Source organism: Branchiostoma floridae, unplaced genomic scaffold (assembly GCF_000003815.2).
Source record: "Branchiostoma floridae strain S238N-H82 unplaced genomic scaffold, Bfl_VNyyK Sc7u5tJ_1581, whole genome shotgun sequence".
Classification (NCBI taxonomy): domain Eukaryota; kingdom Metazoa; phylum Chordata; class Leptocardii; order Amphioxiformes; family Branchiostomatidae; genus Branchiostoma; species Branchiostoma floridae.
In genome coordinates, this window is record NW_023365775.1 from 256,185 (window position 1) to 278,795 (window position 22,611).

The window sequence follows — 22,611 nt, forward strand, 5'->3', positions numbered from 1 at the left end:
ATCGTAATTGTAACACGCCGCGGAATTACACGGCGAACGGGCGCGTGGTTGGGAGGGGGTACAAAATACCGGCCGGAAGAAACTCGGCACAATTAACTGTCGCTATGTACCTTAGTTTATACATCCTCCATGTTCCTTCATTTTCTGTTAGTAAATGCATAAAACATAAACCTGCATGAGCATGCAAAATGTCATGAGAAAACGGACGTATACTGTCAAGAATTTTCATTTAACTTTTGTCTGTCACAACCGCTGTGACGTAACACTTTACTGCTAGCGTAGATATAAAAAATGGCGGGAAAATGGCTGCGTACGTTCAATTTTGCCCATTCAGTCGTAGATCCGGGCTATTATGCAACGGTTCTTCACACTTTTACATGAGTTGTAGGTCACCAACAGAAATCCAAGATTGCTGTTGAATCATGTTCGTCTTGTGCCGTGAGCATGTGTAATTATGATCTACAAATCTGGCAATGAATGTTACGGTGTGTTCGTCCCACGACGAGCTGCCTGTCCCGATAAAGATACTGAAAACTTTTCGCCTTGTTGTCTTCGAATGCATTGTAATCGATGCTTTGTAAGTGATGCATTGGACACCTGGATGTCTGAACTGTGCATACCTCAGAAATAACTATTGTTGCATGTGTAGATCTCTTTAAATTGCATTATTTTTTATCGGCCGGTATAAGTCTTATGGCCGGTATTATGCCAATGCACGTTACATCAAATGAGCTTTTGTCAACGTACTTTACCTAAGTGCTGTTCTCATTCAAAACTCAAGTCTCCTTTACAAGGAAGGTTATTTATGCCCCTTCCCACAAAACAAGGAAAATCACTGTAGTAAGCTCGAGGCGGAGATAACACATTAAGGTAGTGGTGACTGACAGAACAAGCATTAAAATACTTTCAAACAAAGGAGAACATTTCAAAAAGCCGAGATCTTCGGCTGTCGTAACAAGAAAAAAACTATTATGACAAGTCATGATATAGAGTGAAGTTCAGTTCAGTGAAAGAGTTAAAGAAGTCTTTTCAAATCTACAAAGGGACGGTGATTTGATTTTACGTCTCATTATGTGCCATGTGGCTTCGTGATAGACAATACCTTTCAACTTTCAATTCAAGCTCACTGACTCAGAAACAATGTCTAATTACCGGTGTCAAGGGTTAACCATTCTCAGCTGCCATTTGTGTATGAACGATTTAGTGGACTTTTTTGACGTTTTATGACGCTTTGGATCCTAAATATTTTAATATCATTCGTAATACGTCTGCATTGTTTCAAGCTCTTGATACTTCTTCTCACTAATTAACTTAATAACATACTATGAATATTTTGGGCACTAATTACAAGCAATGGCCTCTAGGATGCACCTGGAGGGACCGTCTCAAAATATCTTTTATTTTCTAAAATGTATTTATTTCGCTTGCCAATTCTTTTCTTAACATATTGATGACAGCTATGTTGACACCACAAGTACATAGACGTTTCTATAATACTCTCGTAACTAATAAAAAAATTCAATTCCAACATATAATTTCATTGTCTATACCATTACATACGCATTACGATAAGAACACACAGTGAACTTTATCCGTGTGATATCTATCCCCAACCTTGTTACAAGTGGCTTGAAACCTCCCATTGTTATCCATGACAACAGATAGCCGAAGGCTTGATAGATGTCCGTCTATTTTGGTGACACTCCTCTAGGCTATTCATGATTACCGGACCAAGTGTTACCAGCGTACGTCACTTGTTTCAGGTGGAAGATTGCGCAACATTAGAGTCAAACAGCAAAACGTGCGTTCGTTGTAATCTCCAACCAGATCCACGGTGCGTAATGTAACGTTATAGTATCAAGCTTACCGTTTGACTCCCTTAGCCGGCTATACTCCCTGGCCAGCTTTGATACTATCTTATCTTATGGCACCGTAGGATCTGCTTGGAGATTACGTTCGTTGACCTTAACAGAACTGTGACTAAATCTAAACTATTAAACCACAAATGCGGTTAGATTAATCATTAGTAAGATAACATTGTATATAATGGACAATTGCTCACAGACCACTTCACAAAAATATACGTGTTAGTTAGAAACATGGAAAGGGTCAAGGTCGAAGAACACAGTACATGTATCTGTGTACATTATTATGGTAGTTCAGGACTACAGTAGTAGTATGACACAACACGGTTACTATAGGGCATCTATGCCTTTAATAGAGAAATAAGTCAATATTAATACTACATATGAATTGGATCATGATTTTTTTTGGTCTGCGTCAACTTGTGCCCTATTATCCTTACCCAAACTACTGTGTGTTGACTGCAGTTCACATGCCATTCGCTAAGTGTCATACAAAAAACATGTACATGGCGTCCAAAGAGAACGAGCCGGCAACATTTACATCACATTCATGTTGTTGATTGTACCCTAAAAACTCAAACACGCCTTTCTTGTGCATTTTTTTTTGCCTGTGGATTTTAATGGACAAAAACCTACATTCAGTTACATTAATTAGTATTCAGGTGAGGGGGGTAGCATATCTTTGGCGTCGGCATTGAAATATCCCAGCCGCTTTAAGCTTGTTTTTCAATGTACAAAATTACTTGAAAACGAAAGTCTCTGTTTATTACACCCAAGTCTTCTCAATATTCATGTTAGGGTGATCTGGACCGCGTTTTTTTTAATATAAAACAAACTCTTTTTTTTCTGTGCCACACTTTAAATTTTGAATATTTGATATGATATCCAAACCGACCAGCCACAGACTGGGTTGCAAAAGAGGGCTTCAAACACCTTAGGTTTGGTACGTGGATCTTTCCAAAGTTGTAAATTGTACGGCTTTATTCAAGTATACTCTAAATGTGTGCATAAATTCAATATCAAGAAATCTCAAAGCTATACATGCACAAAGCACATGTTAGATGACGATTGCGACAGTCTTAGAACATGAGTATTTCTCAGCGATCTTCAAAGTCAATAGTAGTTACCTTTGCCCAAATGGCAATGTTATGTTTAAGGCTTGTACGTCTGTCTGTCTGTCTGTCTGTGTGTGAACAGCATAGCTCAAGAAACCTTGGATGGATCCTAATGATATTTGGTAGGTCTGTATGGGTCGGAAAAATAAGGGTCAAGTTCGAAACGGGACCCCTAGCTGTTTTCGAAGGTACTGCAGCGGAACATCCATTTTTTTTAAATATCTCGTGTTCTGGAATGCTGTGTTCGTCATTTTTGGGTGGTAGATAGCCATTGGGGCAGAATGCAAGTGCTGTGAGTTTGCCCCCCTAGCGGCTTTTTTGGAACTGGAGGCGCCGGTTACCTTTCAAACTTTGGACAAGAATAACTTTTAATATGGTTTTTGGTAATGTTTTGTTTATAAAGAAGTGCTTTACAGCCACATCCAACCACAAGTATTATTATAATTCAAAACAATCCCATTCACTTTGCATATTTCCAACCCACTCTGTCCTCGGTAACCATTTTTTCTCAGTCGCTTGATCTAGTGGTTGGTGAATACAGGTTTGACTGTAACAAAAGACGTCAAAACTGCAGATTATCATGTGCACAACAGTGCCTAATGGTAAAGAAAAGGGTCGTTTTTGTCTTTCTGAATTTAGTTATTATGTTTCCTCGTTAGATTTACTGAATGATTGGCATAAATCCGACTCCAAATGCTGTTATCGACTAATAAAATGCATTGACTGCAGTTCACATGATCTTCGCTGAGCGCCACAAAAAAGGCTTAAGTAGAGAGCAAGTCGGCAACATTTAGTTCATCACCACAATTTTTAGTGATTCTACATTGTCAAGTATAATTTTCTTGTTCCCCCTCCAATAAACGTTTAAGTATTGGTACAGCTTCAGAGACTTAACGATGTAATTCCCTATAGGCGGGGTAGGGGGCGTCGTGCCATCTGTTGCGGCAGTAATCAAACTTGACTGATTGTTCTCTTTGATGCAGGTAAATACTTCTTTAAGAAGGCTCTATTTAACATGTACGTGCCCTGCTTACAATCTAAGACTCCAAAGAAATCCTAACATTGTAGAGAAATAAATCTACCGATCTAGAAAGTATGATGAGAAAGTAAGACAACGCTGGAATTTTCTGTGACCTCACTTTTTATTCCCCACCCTATGAAGTATTATATGCGTAATAATAACGTATAAATGTGTGTGTGTTTGTGTGTGTGTGTGTATGTGTGTGTGTGTGTGTGTGTGTGTGTGTGTGTGTGCATGTGTGTGTGTGTGTGTGAGTGTGTGTGTGTGTGTGTGTGCATGTGTGTGTGAGTGTGTGTGTGTGAGTGTGTGTGTGTGTGTGCATGTGTGTGTGAGTGTGTGTGAGTGTGTGTGTGTGTGTGTGTGCTTGTAGGTGTTGTCATCGCAGTATACACCAAGTTATTGATTTGTTTTTCTATTTTAGACGATGTTGATTCGGTTACATATGAATCAAACTCTTAAAGCGATTAATGATTTGGTGTCAGCGTTGGTGAAATTTTGTCTTCTGAATGTGAGTGGTCTGAAAAGGTGACTTCATACAGAGGTATGATATGCCAAACTAAATATTCTTCGCATTTTCCTTTCTATCTCTTTCATCGAATTAAGGTAAAATATAATTGTCAAACAATTATGCAAGATAGATGTTTCCACATTAAGTGAAATATCTACAAATGCAGGCACAACTTATAGTTTGTTTAGGTGTGGCGGATACAACTTAAACTTTGTAACTAAAATCGTCACCTACATTGTTATTAAGGGTCAGACAAGTTAGCTTCTTCAACCAAATATCTCTGATTTACAACAAAGACGATTATATGAACGGATTTCAAGCCCTCGCACTAATTTTAATTTTTTATTACAATCATGAGTATTGATCTAAGCTCATCCTCAAGGATATGTAATACTTAACATGCATTCTATAGGCAATCTGATCTAAAACCATAGACTTTTACAGCAATTTGGAAGGATTATGTAAACAAGGCAAACTTCACCCTCTAATACACTGAACGATATTTTCCATATACTATTAGCATTCCAACCCCTTTGTTCTCCCAGATACTACGGCACGTCCTTTTTAGTTTAACCCTAAAGACTAAATGGTTTATAGCACTATATACAATTTTCGATTATACACTAGATGCAGAAAAGGTTAGCCTTGTAGTATGTGTTTGGTAAATAGTCGTTGCCATACATTGTAAAATTGCATTTATTCATGTCCTACCGAACCGAAAGGGGAGGCGGTAAGATTTAATAGGGCAGAGACAGACTTTGTAATAATCTTATAATGATTTTGTTTTAAGCTTAGATGCATATTAAAGCCGACACATTGCGTAAAGGGCATTTTCTTTAAGATCACACCAGCATATTGCTTACTCAATACATTACCCTTGTCACAGTACGCTGGTGCTGATTATGAAGAAAGTGTTCTTTGAACGGTAGAAATTGTTGATGCCTGTGTTATTCTTCGGCGACCGGGAATCAGGCTGAATTAAGCTGCAAAAGAAATGATAATTAGTTGAAACCAAAGAAACAAAGGCATATAAATACAATAAGGTGTTAATAAGTTCATTATGACAGCTGCAAACGGCAATTATATTGCATTTGTGCTATACTGACACATGCCAAGTTCTACCTTGATGGTTCTTTCGATTAATAAAGGACCATGTCACACTCATCCTACATTCAAAACCTTTGGTCATTCTTAAGAAATCCTTGCACTTAAATTTAACTGTATTGTTATCAGCAGTGTTGTAAAGACTCAAGATGGCATTATTGTATTGTCGCAGTTAAAAGTTGAGTTCAAAACAAAAAATACAAACTTTAAGGTCCATCAAAAAGTAGTGACTTTGATTTTAATAGTATCATTTGTCACCAAATGAGATGACATTTGGCACAAAGGTTACAGGATATATAACTTCTTTAGATTGAGATATTTAAATTGCTATTTGGATGTTTATGAGCGACTAAGTTGATCTCAACCCCGAAAGTCTGTCAGAAGATATTAAGTTCTACTACATTTGATCAATTTACAATTATTACTGTAGGATGCTTAATTTAGGATAAATATATCTATGGGCTGCATATCAGTTCTGATCCCTGAAACCCCCAATAGTTCCTCTTGTACAGCTGTTCAGATGAAGTGAGGTAAGGGAATTATAGGCATTTGAACTCCTAGCCAAATACGTTTTTCATACGTTGCTCCACTACAGCGACGAAAAAAAAGAAAACTAGGTTGTATTTCAAAATTTAAAAAAGCATATACTTGTAGAGATAAGTATTTTGATATATGTCCAGTTTTACATACAATAGCTAAAATGTAGCTCTTTTAATTTGCACGTTAATTGCGATACTCTTTGTCCCCGACAGACTTTCAAAGGTGTAGTCAATTTGAAATAAGTTAGTTATGATAATCTGGAAAACAAATTTAAATATTTACCTTCACATTCGTGCTTAATTTATCTCGATTCATGATAAAAAATGAGCGTGTTCTTAAATCAACGGCATTATTTTTCGAATGACCCTCGTGCAAAATCTTTGTCGAACTGTCACTGCCTGCTTTCGAAACGTACGACGTCGATGTCCTACGCCAAATATGACAAATACGACAAATATGAAGTTCAGGAATACTCACGTATTTCACAAATGAAGCGGGAACGTTTCTTGCAGTTGACAAGAACCCACTTCTTGCGCACGCGGTGGATGAGAACGCAGTCCCTTTTCTTGTGACGCTTCGGTGGGCTGCGCTTGTTCCAGTTGCTGTAGTCGTTGGCGACGTCGAAATCCGTACCGTCGCTCCACTTGAAATTTTTCTCGTCACGGTCGTCTAGTCCAATCCAAAAGTTCCTATGTGATGGAAAAGAATAAAAAGAATTAGTTACTCCTTTTCAAGAGGTAGAAAGAAAGGTAGAAGCCATATACATCAAGGCACTCCAGCCATCAATGAACAGAGTCGACGTCGGTGGGCGTTATAAACTTCAAAGCACGTTTAACTGATATTGCTGAAGTATCCGCAAGATAACGTTCTAATATTAATATCACATGTATGTAACTCGTGAGAGTTCACGTTCCGCAAATATTGGTCATTATTGACCACGAAGAAGAAGACGACAGTGAAGATTTGATCCGTGTACATATTTGCGTTGGAAGAAAGTTAGGCATTGTACCGTGACTATTTTTTATTTATCAATAAGAAATTGTTTGTTTTTTTTGGAAATTTGAAGTTAATTTGGAAATTTCTACAGGAATTCACCGAAGAAGATGTTATGCAAGATCAAATAACTCCCATGCTTTTGGCGTAATATATTAGGCATGGCGTTCACTCTCTTAGATATTAAAAACAAACCTTCGTGGCAGGGTATTAGTATAGAGATTCTCAAGCCACTGTTGTTTGGCAGAGTCCTTGATCATCACAAGTCTGGCTTTGCGACTGTTGCAGAAGGTTTCGGCATCCGTGAAGCTTGTCCTGGTCATGGAGTACCAATGGCAATGGCCGTTGTAGACAGCGAACGTGTCCGTCGGGAAGATGGGGTTTTGGAGATGACAACCTAAAAACATCAGTAAACGACTTTTTGATATTAGTTAACGTTGCAGAATATCTCGGCAGTCGTGAAGTTAGCGGTGGTCATGGAGTACAAATGGCAACGGGCGTTGTAGAAAGCAATTGTGTTCATTGGAAAGTTTTGATATTCGTAAAAGGAAACTTCTGCATCTGCCTCATAAGGGGCAAAGTAGGGGCTAGGGGCAAAGTGGTTGGGGGGGGGGGGGTAGAATGACCACTGCAAAGTTTGATACAACCACATCGGGAAGGACCCCTACTCTTTTCGATAGGTGTCATGGGTTCTATGACACGCTCTACGTATGCCTCTCCCCGACAACACACGGATTGGCAAAGCAGCCATCGATGATGTCTTTGAAGGAAATGTACTCATGGCGTCCTTGGGCATACTGAAAACTGACTAAAAGTACAACAGTAACTGTGCATGTACAACGATATAACTTAAGTGTTACCTGGACAAGACGCTCCCGTGTCGCAGAGACGTGTTTCCTGCGTTTGTCCGACGCAGTCTGCCCCACCGTTCGCTGGTGCAGGATTGTTGCAGGTTCTGTCCCGAGTCTCCGTCCCGACTCCACACGTCACACTACAACCAGACCAGGCGGCCCAGCTGGACCAATCACCATCAACTACAGGAAACAAATATCGATTCAACTATATCCCGCAACAAAATAACATCCGAAAATAATTTCATCAGGTTGGTAGAATTTTCTCTTACACAACCAGTTTATCTCACCTGCTGACGTTTCGATGTCTGCCAGACATCTTCGTCAGAGCTTCTAACTGGAGTTCTGCTTCTCGCCGATGTGGCGCTTTTGCGGCGAGAACACTATCCCAAACGTGGCTAAGCTTGTACCCCCCCCCCCCCACCTACATCGGCTACATATAGCGGTGAGAAGCAGAACTCCAGTTAGAAGCTCTGAGGAAGATGTCTGGCAGACATCGAAACGTCGGCAGGTGAGATAAACTGGCTGTGTAAGAGAAAATCGTTATGTCCAACAAAAAATAAATAAAAACGCCCCTCGGGAACGTAAACTTGTCCGTTGCCATGGTAATGGAAGAAAGGTTGACGGCAAAATCACCGATTTGCATGTAGAGGACTGTATTGCTCTATTTTCATTCACAGTTCACTTAAGAGATGTATCTTGAACGAGATATCTTAGTGTTACCTGGACAAGACACCCCAGTGTCACAGTTTCGTGTCCCTTCTGCTAGTCCGACGCAGTCTGCCCCACCGTTCGCTGGTGCAGGGTTGGTGCAGGTTCTGACCCGAGTCTCCGTCCCAACTCCACACGTCACACTACAGGCAGGCCATGGGCCCCAACTGGACCAATCGCCATCAACTACAGGAAACAAATATCGATTCAACTATATCCTGCAAAGTACGATACAACAAAAATAACAATAGAAAAACCCCTCGGGAACGTACACTTGTCCAAGGTACACGGCAAAAGCACATCAAGTAATGTACTGCTTTGTTTTCATTCACACTTCTCGTAAGAGATGTGCCTTGAAAATGGCGGAATGTTACTTTTTGGTAGAAGAACACAGTATTTTTTTGGTAGAAGAACGATCAATGATGTAGGCGTAAAAATGTAGTGCGGCCGAAATCTGGGAGCGTCTGAAAACACTGTAACGTGAAAGATGGCAGGACATGAGCTTTGCTCTATGGCAGTATAACGAGACGACTTTCAGATCGTACGTATAAGATCGTGGTGTTTGCCCATTCCGTGCATCAATGTGCGTGACCTTTACAGCTGACTCCCTCTTCGAGTCGGCTGCAATTCCACATGGCTCAAAAAGGCCTTGGGGGGGAGGGGGGAGTTGATTTGGTCAGTTATACCCTGGACTTTAACATACTAGTTTGTCGTACCTGAAAAATGAACTCTACTATGATTTTATCAGCGTCAACAGTGGCTCTTGGGAAACATCTGGGAGATTACTTTCTTTTTTTACTTCTGGCGGTGATAATTTGATACAAAACATGTGCTACAAATGTTGTTACAAACATGTCAATCATTGAGGCGACACTGCGTATAATTGCACATACCTATAGTTATCTGACAGATGAATCCCCTGGTGTCGCTACACTGTATATCATTCCAGATGTGCGCGGTACCAACAACTATGACGCAGTCTTCGTCACCACCTTCATCGTTCGGTTCACCGGGGTTCCAGTTGTTATAGCCGGTTGATGCCAGGGTTTGGCCGTCTTCAAACACCCATTGACCTTCGTCGTTGCGGTCAGTCAACCCGATCCAGCGTACATCGGTTGTTCCTCCCAGCTCGTTGATGAAAGTGTTGGTCGCGCTGTCCTTCGGCATGGCCAACAGGCCCCAGTCTTCCGCACACGTCTGTCTGGCCTCATCGTACGTCTTCTGCTCAGCAAAGTCCTTGTAGCAACCCGTGTTAAACCTGACATAGCCTGCTGGACACGCTGTAGAAAAAAAATAAAACGACAGTAGATGGCTTGATGACAGATGTATATACCATACACCAACTGCCTTCAAGTATACAAATACGACTTATCTAACCACGTTACATCCACTAACATCATAATATTTGTTTGATTTACAAAGGCTCGATACAAAGTTAACACGACTGTCGGCAGTGGAAAGAAAAAAAAAATAGAATTACAAATTCCTAGAATAAGAATTTTATGACCTGTACTGGAACTCATGGCAGTGTACACATCGTAGGCAGTGAGATGCGTGAAATTGTGTTTGGGACATTTGTCGAATGGGTAAACAATAGAATACTTGCGATGCGTTCGCTTCAGGCTTAAAACCTTCGGACATTTTTTTTTCTCTTTGTTCAATATGTTCTAGTTAAGAATTGTGAGTGGCGGATTCCTAATCTTTGAGTTCCACTACGGGTGTAGTGTAAAGGCCAGAGCTTTTACAATTCCATCAAGACTAATTGGCTTTTTTACATTGGAGTCTGTGGGTGATATTTTGACACAGGAAATGGACAACATGTACAAACCAACTATTATAGAAAACGTATCACTAGAAATCGTCAATATGTAAACATGGCACATACCTAACTGACAAACGAATCCCATAGGCCTTTCACACGGTACATCATACCAGTCGTGACCTGTATCAATAACTTCGACGCAGTCTTCGTTACCAGCGTTGTTCGGCTCACCGGAGCGCCAGTTGTTGTAGCCGGCTGATGCCAGGGTTTGGCCGTCGGCAAATACCCATTGACCTTCGGAGTTGGCGTCAGTCAAACCAATCCAACGTGGACCGGATGTTCCTCCCAGCTCGTGGATGAAAGTGTTGGTCGCGTTGTCTTTCGGCATGGCCAGCAGTCCCCCGTCTGTTTCGCAAGTCTGTCTGGCTTCCTCATACGTTATCTCCTCGGCAAAGTCCTTGTAGCAAACTCCATGAAAACTTGTGTAGCCTGGTGCATGACACACAAGTTCTGTACAAACAATTAACGATTTTAGGTGACCGAAGACAGGTTTTCTTCATCACCAACAAATTAAAATTTTGAGCTGTTGCAATTATAATAATAATTCTATAGTCCTTCAGGCGTCACTTATGGCAAAGTTGATTTGAATTTCAAATAGATATATTCTTGAATTGGGGAAAGAATATGCCATATGTGAGATAGTCGTGCTGAATGGGACGAAAAGGGTTCATAGCGCAACATCTCACTCGTATTTTGTTTTCAAACAAGTCGTATAGCCTGATGTTACAATTATGAACTTCTGTGACCGCTGTATCACTGATATTGCATTCAGTGTTAACGCTGGTTCATTTGATTCACAGCTGGTGTCTTTAGATCTAGGTCAAAAGGTCAACATAATACAGCTGGAATTATTGGGCTATTGGAAAACAAGACTGGTTTCATGAAGATAGCTTAAGTGAATCTGATGATAGACGAAGGGAGATGCTAACTATGTAAAAAAAGAGCTAATTTGCATAATTGATGAAATCCGATGCATTCTTTGATAGTACAGGTTGCACTATGTGTCATCTGTCACTGAGAAAGAAAGGTATATCGATAAATATCAATTATGCAAATAAGAACATCATTTGAATGATAAATGAGAAGAAACTTTAATACTATGTTGGTAATCGATAGGAATTTTTACCATCGCCAAAAACAGTTTACGGTATGTCTTTGGTTGTGCCATGGTGGAGTGGCTACAGTGTGGTTATGTATGTACATGTATGTCATCAGAATTTATAAAAAAGCTAAGTGAGACCTTAGACTTACAGTCCCGAATAAAGACACTATCCATAACACGTCTTGATTATTTGGCGAAGGTATGTTTTGGTGATTAATTATCTTTTGCATGATTAATTTGGACATCTATATTTGCAGGAGGACTCGAATGAATGTAAAATATGTGGTTTATGGCAAGTGGAACCCTAACAGATATCAATAATGCTTAAACGTTCCTAATTTGCATAATTGTTGCAAAAATACCATCCATAACTAGCAGATGATTGAAATGTCAAAAGTTTAACTAGTTAAAGTCCGTTAAAGGTGCATTTTGTTTAGCATTGATGTTGATGTGGAAGTCATTTCCACAATCAGATTATGCCATGGAGATAAAATGTGTCCGAATCCCTAATGGCGAAGGAAACAACGCACCCGTGTAAGAGAACTCGAACCCCCGACCCGCAATGCTGCCGTCAGAGGTAAACCTCACGAACATCTGGTTAGATGTGCTGGTGATGGGGTTGACTGACGACAACTGTCCGGTTAAGCTGGGAATCAAAATAAAGGATTATTGTTTCTGTTTGTGTTGCCATGGCCATTGAATATGGAAGCTTTGGATTTTTTATTCTAAAGCTACTATCGCTCTCTTGATTCTGCAGCTACTCTCACTCTCAACTCTCACTCTCTGCATTATCAAAACTTCTCTACTCGGGATAAAGCTCTTTGGCCGTTCAAGACATTACCTCTGTAATTCTGTAGTACCATCACTGCCTCCATCGTAGATGGTCAAAAAGTCGAAACCGTCCTCGAGGTCGAAGCTGTCAATCGAAAGAAGAACCGTGCTTCCTTCTGGCACAGTGATCGTCCAGTCACAGGTCTCATCGTTGCCGTAGTTATCGGGGTAGTTGGGTGACGTCACAGTACCTCCAGGGGGAGCCGTCAGGACACCTCCACATCCTGGAGCACTGGTCGGTGATTCTATGTGTGGCGGGGATACATGATATAAACGGTCAACTGCAATATGTATATTAAAGGTCAGAATTTCTCCAACTCTGTCGTCTTTTTTTCAGTTTACACGGATATCCACATGACTTTTGCTTGTCAAAAGTCATTTTGATTTTATTCTGGCCCAGGGATTTGTATTACACTGTATGTCAACCCGCCAATATTTCTTGGTGGTAACAAGATTTCCATAATTCAATGTCGTTTGTTCAGTGTGTATTTTCGTCCCATTTTATTTTGAAGGCAGGTAAAATACTTATATTGAATTTAACAACAACAAAAATTCCTCATATATGAAAAAAAGGTTAAATTTTGGTCACCTAGCGACTTGTTACGGTACTGCAATTAAATATTTTAACATTTCGAGTTATGGATCTGCTATGGTCTGCTATGATAACTCATGAAGGATATGTTGACGGTTCGTCAGTATTTTTACGTAGGTAGCCTAATTATAAGTGATAACGCACATGATATATTTATAACCTTCGCCAAAAAGGTTATATTTTGGGTAGAAAAATTGTGTTTTATCTTTATATGTAGGTCTACAGCATATATATCGAGAAGTGGAGTATGGATTTTCATGATATTTGGATTTTGAGTAGCGGTTGCGAAAAGGAAGGTCGAAAACAACAGCCTTATCAATTGAAACTGTAACACGTAGACAGAAGTTTATTTATCATCACTTTGAAATCTCTTTTTAAATAGGCACCGATACGTAGCAAAATACAACTCAAATCAATTTGTGTACTTAATTGCTTTTCTAAGTTGTCAATCTTAATATGTTACAGCAGTAAAAAAAAATTGATTCACCAAGACAGGGCACCCCCGTGTCGCATTGCCTTGTCTCCTGGGTTTCTCCGACACAGTCTGGTGCAGGATTGGTACAGGTTCTGTCCCGAGTCTCCGTCCCGACTCCACACGTCACGCTACAGCCAGACCAGGCGGTCCAGTTGGACCAACCGTCATCAACTACATAGTATATGAAGAAAGACGGTATTTGAAGAAAAAAAATGTTGTGCAGGTTTCTATTGTACAGGTGGTGCGAGATTAATGTTTATACAGATGATTCGCTCCAGATGCCCCAGTCTGTGCCTTGGGACTTTCAATGGGCTACTTAGGGTCACCATTGTCAATCGACCTTGAGGCGATTAATCTCCTAAAAAAACATCCCTTTCACCCATATGAGGATGAATTCCACTTTGTCATGGATTATTCTAAAATTAGTTGCTGTCATACATTGTACCGTGTGCAATTGTCGTGCAATAAAGTTCATCTATTCATTCATATACTGTAACGGCATAGACAGTCCACATCAGAGACAAGGGGTGTCTATGACAGCAACGAAAAGTTGATGATATGGATACATGAGAAACAAGAGTTCGGAGACCTCATACCGCCATGAAATATTCTGATTATGCAAATGACTTGCACATATGCATAATTCATGTCTGATTATGTACACATTTATCTAACTAGCACAGGTCACAATGCTTACAATCCAATCATTTACTACTTGCTCTTAGAATAATTATGACACTTTCACGTTGATTATATAAATTGGTGTTTTAATTATTTGTATAATGGGCACCTGCTGATATTCCACCTGTCACGAATTACACGTTACATGTATTTGAGTCCTATAGTGTAAAATACTGTGCACATTGATTTTCTTCATAAAGTATGTAAGTTAAGTCCAAATTTGCATAATTTGCACTTCATTATGTACATCTCTGCTAAAGATACCAGCATGCTGAATATCCTGGAAATCTGTCCTTCCTATGTTCCGTTTTGCTCTTTGGAACATTTTGACCAGAATGCCCCTGCAGTTACAGAGCAAGCCGCTAGGGGGTACAAACATACATTTGTACATCACTTCTTCCTTACATCACAAGCTACCTGCCACCAAAAAAATCAAGACCATAGCATATCTAGCTCAAAAGATACACAAAAAAAATCAAAATTTAGCTGCAATACCAAGGTCACACACCATGGGGCCGAAAATCGACCCTGACCTTCGTTTTACAACACCTTCCCATATACGAAATATGATAGCAATCCATCCGGAGGTAATGGTGACCACAAATATCCGGAAACACAAACACTCAGACAGACAGACACACTAAAAACTATACCTCCATTTTTCACGGAGAAAAAAAGTTCTAAGTAAGAGTAGTTGGTTAAAACAAGGAGATTAAAAGCAGAACTTCTCAAAATACCTCTGGCACAGAAGGCGTACTTGTCTTGCTGTCCATTACCAATGACGCACCAGCTTCCCGACTCTGCGCCACAGGTGGCACCACTATTATAGTTGTTCATGAACTGGTACACGCCGTGCAGCTGTGAGCAGCCGCCTGGATTAGTACCACACAGCTGCTGGGATACTTCACCCATGGGAGCGCTACAGATCACCAAGCCTGTTTGGAAGCACGAGGAGGAGGAGAACGAGCAGGCGCTGTCCCCGGGACACGGCGTCACGTACCCCGCTGCCTCACACGTTGCCTTCACGTTGGCCGATGTCATCTCTCCGGTTACAGGTACCTTGTAGTAGTGCCAGCCATTGTAAGCTGTGAGATATGAGGTATCTCGTTCTATAAACAGATAAAGAAAAAAATGTTAACCAAAAACTCTGAAAAAATCACCTTGGACTTTGCCTTATTGCCCCCCCCATAAAATACTATTCTGTAATATTACTGAGTTAGTCAAAAAGCACAAGCGTCAATTGATCGTATCCATCATACGTTGTTTCAATATGAATATGGAGATGTCCAAGTCATAAGTTCACACAATCCTGGTAAGTGTGCGAAGTCAAGTCAATGTATATTGTGCAGTAATTGTAACAATGAGTACAATGTTTAGCTGGGTCTGAGAAGTTGGCCAACAAGAGATGTAAACTTCAAAATACTTTGACATGTAAAGAACCACAGCTTACTATATTATGGTATTAGACATAGTATAAATGAGCCAAGGAACAAAACATGAGCAGTAAATTTGTCGTTCCCTTCTTCAGTTATCCTACTTAGAATATTTTCAAAATAATGCCACTGCAGTTTCAGAGCAACCTGCTAGGGGGCCCAAATGTACACCACATATCTTTTATGTCACAAGCTATCTGCCATCCAAAAATCAAGACAATAGCACATTCAGAAGATAAAAAACGAATTTTTGCTGCAGTACCAAGGTCACATATCAGGGGGCCCAACATTGACCTTGACCTTTGTCTTCCCAACACCTACCCTCAAACCAAATATCATCGTAATCCATTCAGAGATTCTTGAGTTATGCTCACTACAAAAATCTGGTCACACAGACAGACACACAAACAGACAAACCCAAAACTATATCTACATTTTTTATAGAGATAAATATCATTACAATTACGTGTTCTGTTCTGGAGATATTGCCGGAAACTCCCCTTCTACACACTCCCATGCCACTGTAAACATAAAACAGATGTCACAGCTGTCCCCATTAAGACGACCAGATCACTCCATATCAAGAAAAGGGGTGAAACTACTACTGAAATCAGTACACAGTATTCTACTGGGCCGCCGCTTAAAACGTGTTAGGAACGCGCCTGTGTGAAGAAAGGTGTATTTCGGTAATCATGTTTTAACCATACCACGGTGAGGATTTGGGTTTATTATTTACTGGCTAAAGAGGATGGGGAGTAAGAGACGTTAAAACCATTGACCCCGCACCTGGATGCTGCCTCTTGCACATGTGTCCTTCGCAGCGAATAGCCTTTATCAATATCCTGAGAAGGATTCGTCAGCCAATCAGCTAGCCTGATATATTTTGGGGGAGTCTATTCATGTACGTTTTATATGCTTCAATCCATAGTTTAGGTCTGTACATATTGAGTGAAGATAAGGACATCCTCGGGACATGTTCGGTGCTAAAAGATGGGCGTGGCCTTAATCTAGTTACGTCACATTTCCAAACCGGGGCCCGGCCGGGATATTTAAATACACCAAAAATTAAAACGTATACCTAGAAATATACACAAATTACGCCCATGAATCGTATGTTGATATTTTGTGTACTTTGATGTCTTTTGTATCATTCTTATCCCTCCTTAAAGCTGTAGGCCCGGGCCCCCGGCTTGGACCTCCCGACCTTCCGCCCACCATGTTTGGGTAGTGAGCGCAATATTTGGGGAATCGGATATGTTGTTTGTCGTTTAAGAGATAATGGGCCTCTCTATAGAGGTCTGAAAATGTTTTTGAAGGTGACGTTACCTTGGGCATTCACTGTAGCAGTCGTTACGATCAGCACCAGGGCCGTCCACTTCCAGAACCCTGGTGTACACGCCATGGTGTCGGTGTACATCACCTGTTAGTAAACACAAATCACAAATAAATTATTGAAACTTACAACTCTGCAACATCGCCATCACTCGTATCAACTAGAAAGGCCGACATTTGCTTGAAAGCAAATACAGCATATTTCAGCCATCTCCCTTATGCAACAATAGGCCTTGAGGTCGTTGACCCCTTTGGCCATTGGAAAATGACCCCAAAAATTCCCAAATATATCATTTTAAAATGTTCCATGCCGAAAATTATACATGGGTCATTTGGATAGATATCTAGAGCACCCCTTTACCAAATTTCGGATCATTTGGTTGTAAAACGAGGGAACAGGAGCCAAAAATGTCCTATTTTTGTCAAAAAATGGCCATGAAATCGCAATATTAAGCATTATGTTGTACTGTATGGAAAAACTGTTATTGAATTTATGTGCACATAATTGAAGGGCACTTTTATACCGAATTTCAGGTCATTCGGTTGTAAAACGAGGGTACAGGAGGCAAAAATGTGCTTTTTTTGTAAAAAAAAAATGGCCAAAAATCGCAAAATTAAGCATTTTGTTGTACCGTATGCCAAAACGGTTATTAAATCTGGGTGGTCATATGATCAGGGCACCTCTGTACCAAATTTCATGTCATTCGGCTGTAATACCAGGGTACAGGAGCCCAAAATATACATAAAAATTGACAAAAACCTCAATAAAATCATTTTAAAGGCAGATATGAAAAAAAATTTAAAAAAAAACGCCTGAGGTTATTAGCCTACTCTACCTTTGTGCCAAATTTCAAGTCAATCGGTTTAAAAACGGCGGAGTTGATTCGATTTGAAGATTTGCCAGGAGAAAGAAAGAAACATTACGAATATAATATATTTCACCATACCTATGGTTTTGCTGAAATATAATGAAATGTAACTCCGATCCCTCACGCTATTGTATCGGCAGGTGGCGCTGTCGAGCAGGTCTGTAAAGGTAATCCTATCTCTTTCCCATGGGCCCAACCGAGGTGACTACTACAAGAAAGTTGGCGAATCACCCGACCTTCGCCCGAACAAAAACAAAGAAGAACCCGCATGTTCGGCGCTAAAGATATGCGTGGTCTAAATCTGGTATTAGCCGGTATTAGCGTCCAAAGTGACGTAGATGTGAACATAATAGCGATGAAATCCGAGACAAAACACCAGTATTATCGTCCGAAGTAACGTAGATTTCAACAGTATAACAGTTAAATCCGCGATTAAACACCAGTATAGCGATGAAATCCGCGACCAAAACATTAGTAATAGTTACCAAAGAAACGTAGATTTTAACAGTGTAGCAATGAAATCCGCGACCAAACGCTAGTATAGCGATGAAATCCACGACCAAAATATCACTATTAGTTACCGAAATAACGTAGATTTCAACAGTATAACAATTAAGTAGTCTTTTTTGTGATTTGACTGTGAACAATTGCTCATTATAAGTGGCGTGTTAACATATTAATGATTACATTAACCACATGTTCTGTTTGATTTTTAAACAGTTATAGCCACTGTTAAGGTCAACACGTGTCGTTGTTTGACGCTAGTGTTGCGCAATCTTCCATCTGAAACGTTCAAAGTACGCTGCTAACACTTGGTCCGATAAATATGCCTAAAGGCTAGGACAGGTGGCGCTGTCAAGCAGGTCTGTAAAGGTAGTCCTATGGCGTTGTATCTCTTGGGCTCGTATCGGAAAATTTATCCAAACCCTCTCATCCGACTGCCTTTTACTTCGCCAATAAAAGCCAGGTATCCTTTTTTGGTGACTCCTTGGTGGTGGAGACATTTTTTTTTACTGTACTATATGTGTACGATCGCTCTGAAAATGTTTACAAAAATGTCGGCTGGCATTCGGATCGGTCACGTGGTGTTCGGCTGTTCCATACGAATGGAATATAAATATTCAAATTTTCGGCTTTGCTCGGCAGGTCTGGAATGGGTTGGCTGACTGCTGGCAGAAGGCAGTTTATATGGTAACTCGCTGCACTGCGTCACTGTTATTTTCCCCGATATTTCTTTATAATTTAGATATAGCGTAATACGTAAAGGTATGTGTTAGAAAACAACAAAATATGCAAAACAGAACAAAATTTGCTCTTAATCTCAAGAATTCTTTAAGCAATCTTCAGATCCCGCAGTGCCGCACCGGTGCCCCCAGAACAGTGAGATTCTACCTTAAGTGGGCATGCATATTCTAATCTTACCGTGCCATAACCACTGCTAACGTACTCCTAACTCGTTTCCAACCTTATCACTGATTCAGCTCAAGACCGTGAACAAATCTTGAGAACTCTTTCCCAACCGAGGTGACTAATACCAGAACGTCGGCGAATCACCCGACCTTCGCCCGAACAAAAACAAAGAAGAACCCGCATGTTCGGCGCTAAAAGATAGGCGTGGTCTAAATCTGGTATCAGCCGGTATTGGCGTCCAAAGTGACGTAGATGTCAACAGCATAGCGATGAAATCCGCGACCAAACGCCAGTATAGCGATGAAATCAGCGACCAAAATATTAGTATTAGTTACCGAAGTGACGTAGATTTCAACAGTATAGCAATGAAATCCGCGACAAAACGTCAGTATAGCGACGAAATCAGCGACCAAAGTACCAGCATTAGCTACCGAAGTGACGTAGATTTCATCAGGATAGTGATGAAATCCGCGACCAAAATGCAGTATTAGCTACCAAAGTGACGTATAGCGATAAAAATCCGCGACCTAACGCCAGTATAGCGATGGATTCCGCGACCAAAGTACCAGTATTACCAGTATTAGCAACCGAAGTGACGTAGATTTCTTCAGCATAGTGATGAAATCCGGGGCGTGGAATTCAAAAGCATATTCAGTACATAATAACAGTTTAACTTGGAGGGCAGTGGACATCTTGCGGCGAATGAAACAGGACCGTACGTGCGCAACAAACTATCCACGCCATTTTTGTGCTTAAGTCGCTAAATTGTCGAAGGGGATGAACGAAACAGTGACAAATACGGGTGTTAAGATTAGAGAGAAAAAAAACCTAGACCATATACATAGCGTGTCATTCTTGTAGAAGGGCATGTGGAAAATTGCCTTCCTAGTATTATCCAAGCTTGGATAATACCTTTCTGGTAACTTTGAATTAGTCATTCTGTCACTTAGAAATTACAACAAAAATCCTGACCACTACTATCTACGACAAAACCTCTGCTTGGGGTAATATCGTTCTGATACTTTTGAATTAGTCATTCTGTCACTTAGAAATTACAACAAAAATCCTGACCACTACTATCTACGACAAAACCTTTGCTTGGGTAATACCGTTCTGGTACTTTTGAATTAGTCATTCTTTTACTTAGAAATTAGAACAAAATGTTTTACCTTTACGAATTTGAAGCAGTCAGCTCGGTCTGCATGCCGCGACCCGTTCTTCAGACTGAGCCGAAAGTACAACCGCCTGACAACTTATGTTTATAAGATCTAAGGGGTCATCAGATATTAGGTCGCTTTGCCGACGGTAGAGCAAGGAGAGCTGTGATTCGTCCATCTCCCTGAGGTCACCTTCCACTCCCAACCCACCTTTCTCACACACGTTTTTCATTTTCATTATTCAATTCGCACAACCTAAATCATGTCACCAAATCGTTTGCATATATTTTGTCCAATCACAGTGCTGCGGGGCAAACTAGTAGTCTAGCTACTACTGCGCCAAACTGGCTCAGCTAAGGGCACAACCCGCCGTATGTGCAAGTACGTGCTGTCTACATGCCAAAACGCGGGCAATCTTTTGGGATACGTAAGTGGTAAGTTCCGCCTTCGTATGAACCCTTAGGGAATCCAACAGATTTCGGAGCACGCAGACACGCTGTTGAGCTTTACGTGCAGGCAAAACATTGTGTGCCATTGGGCTGCAGATTCACTCCCGTACGGGTCAGTACAGGCGACTCGCCTGCCCTGTACAGCCTGAACGTTTTCAGAAGTGCTTGTCGGACGTGGCCTCACCATAAAAAAACGTACGGACAAATTGCACGTACGGCGGTTTGTGCCCTTAGCTTAAGGGCCGTACTGCAAATACAGAAATATGCTGATTAACAGCTAAACATTTTTTTCATAATCGATGAAAAATATGCTGTAAGTTATCTACTTCCGATATGGTTTTATTTCGAGAGAAGAAAGGTTTCTGTGGTGTTTCAACTTCGTGGTTGAAATTTTTTTTTTATTCACATTTCTTTAAAGAGGATGAGACGGAAAGCAGACCCTGCTTATCGAGGTCTTCTCCTCATGTACATAGACAAAATAAAGACACACATACAAGACTACAAAACGCTAAATAACAAAGGCAAGAGATAATGATAACGACATGAAATAAAACAACAAGGAATCAAATAACAAAGTGACGTGTAGCTGGCATACAAACTTAGAAGTAATCAAATAAGGTTATAAATCAACTTAAACAACCTGTCTATTGAACACAGTGGGACCGCGTGGCACGATCGGGAGCGCGTTGGTCTCAGGCCCGAGAGGTCCCGGGTTCAAATCCGCTTGCCGTGTCACCGATCTTGTGCCCTTGGGAAAGGCACTTTACACGACTTTCTTCACCTAACTCAGGTGTAAATGAGTACATAGCTGCGGCTAGTGGCAGTGACAGGCCTTTGTGGTGGTGACAGGCCATAGGGGCATGTTCGGGCATGACGCACCCGCCATGACACACGAGTCGGGGGGTAGGAGGAACCCCTTGCATCCTTGGTCGGAAGTCCTCCTAGGAGACGGAAACTCCAAATAACAAACCTGCATCTGCTGGGGCCGTCTTACGTGGCAAACAGTTCTGTCCCTGTAGGACGTAGTGCGCCAGTAGACGAGAGGGTGGAGAAGGGAGTGCACACCCCTCCTTCACCTTAAAAAGTCACGTGCAGGCCAGGCAGACTGGTCGTCTAAGCAACCTTGTCTGCCTACCATTGATCTTCGGATACGAAGTAACAGCCATCATCATTGAACACAAGACATAACTACATGAAAATAATCAAGGAATCAAACAACAGAGTGACATATGGCTGATAAACAAACTTAGAAATAATCAAATAAGGTTCAGCTAAAACGATCTGTTTGTTTGATGAACTTAAATACAACATCAAATAACTGACAGTTCTGAATGGTAGATAGTACTGGGTTTCCCCTGAGTAAGGTTGAACATAAAATATTTTCAGTGGTGTGTCTTGGGTCAAATGGTAAGATACCCTGCATGAACATAGTGGTTAAAGATGACAACATATCAAGTCTTGCATCATTGTATAGAGGACAGTGTAGAAAATAATGTATAGTTGATTAATTAGGGTGGCCACATTTGCACATAGGACTATTTACACATTTATGTTGGAACAGGTGGAAATTCAACTGACCGAAGTTAAGTCTAAGACCCCGTTCAGACTCAAAAAAAATGAAGCGGCTTCAACGTCGAAGCCGCTTGATCCGGATCGTTTTCTTGAGTGTGAACGCTCCAAGCGGCTTGGATTTTCACCGATCCGGCTCGTTTGCAATCCATCCCTGGGAGGTAGTTTGAGACACTTGTGA

The 22,611-nt window shown here is 40.8% G+C and overlaps 1 protein-coding gene across 1 annotated transcript; it reads right to left on the minus strand.

Annotated features, from left to right (window-relative positions):
- Positions 1-5,324: 5,324 nt before the first annotated feature.
- On the minus strand, positions 5,325-20,482 carry LOC118408388 (C-type mannose receptor 2-like). Its single transcript, XM_035809157.1, has 13 exons — positions 20,425-20,482; positions 16,971-17,064; positions 14,949-15,320; positions 13,543-13,701; positions 12,474-12,708; positions 12,163-12,278; positions 10,594-10,980; positions 9,602-9,988; positions 8,721-8,894; positions 8,007-8,180; positions 7,342-7,543; positions 6,631-6,842; positions 5,325-5,492 (listed from the first exon to the last, which is right to left on the minus strand). The coding sequence occupies exons 2-13, from the start codon at positions 17,059-17,061 to the stop codon at positions 5,488-5,490; spliced, it is 2,514 nt and encodes an 837-aa protein (XP_035665050.1). The 5' UTR covers positions 17,062-17,064; positions 20,425-20,482; the 3' UTR covers positions 5,325-5,487.
- Between the last annotated feature and the right edge of the window lie 2,129 nt (positions 20,483-22,611).

Bases quoted from the DNA above. Each gene is read 5' to 3' on its own strand.
- LOC118408388 (XM_035809157.1), bottom strand. From the start codon at position 17,061: ATGTACACCGACACCATGGCGTGTACACCAGGGTTCTGGAAGTGGACG. The intron at 15,321-16,970 runs GTAACGTCACCT...ATCTGTTTATAG, and splicing joins TGCTACAGTGAATGCCCAAG to AACGAGATACCTCATATCTC. The intron at 7,544-8,006 runs GTAACACTTAAG...TGATGTTTTTAG, and splicing joins CACGGGAGCGTCTTGTCCAG to GTTGTCATCTCCAAAACCCC.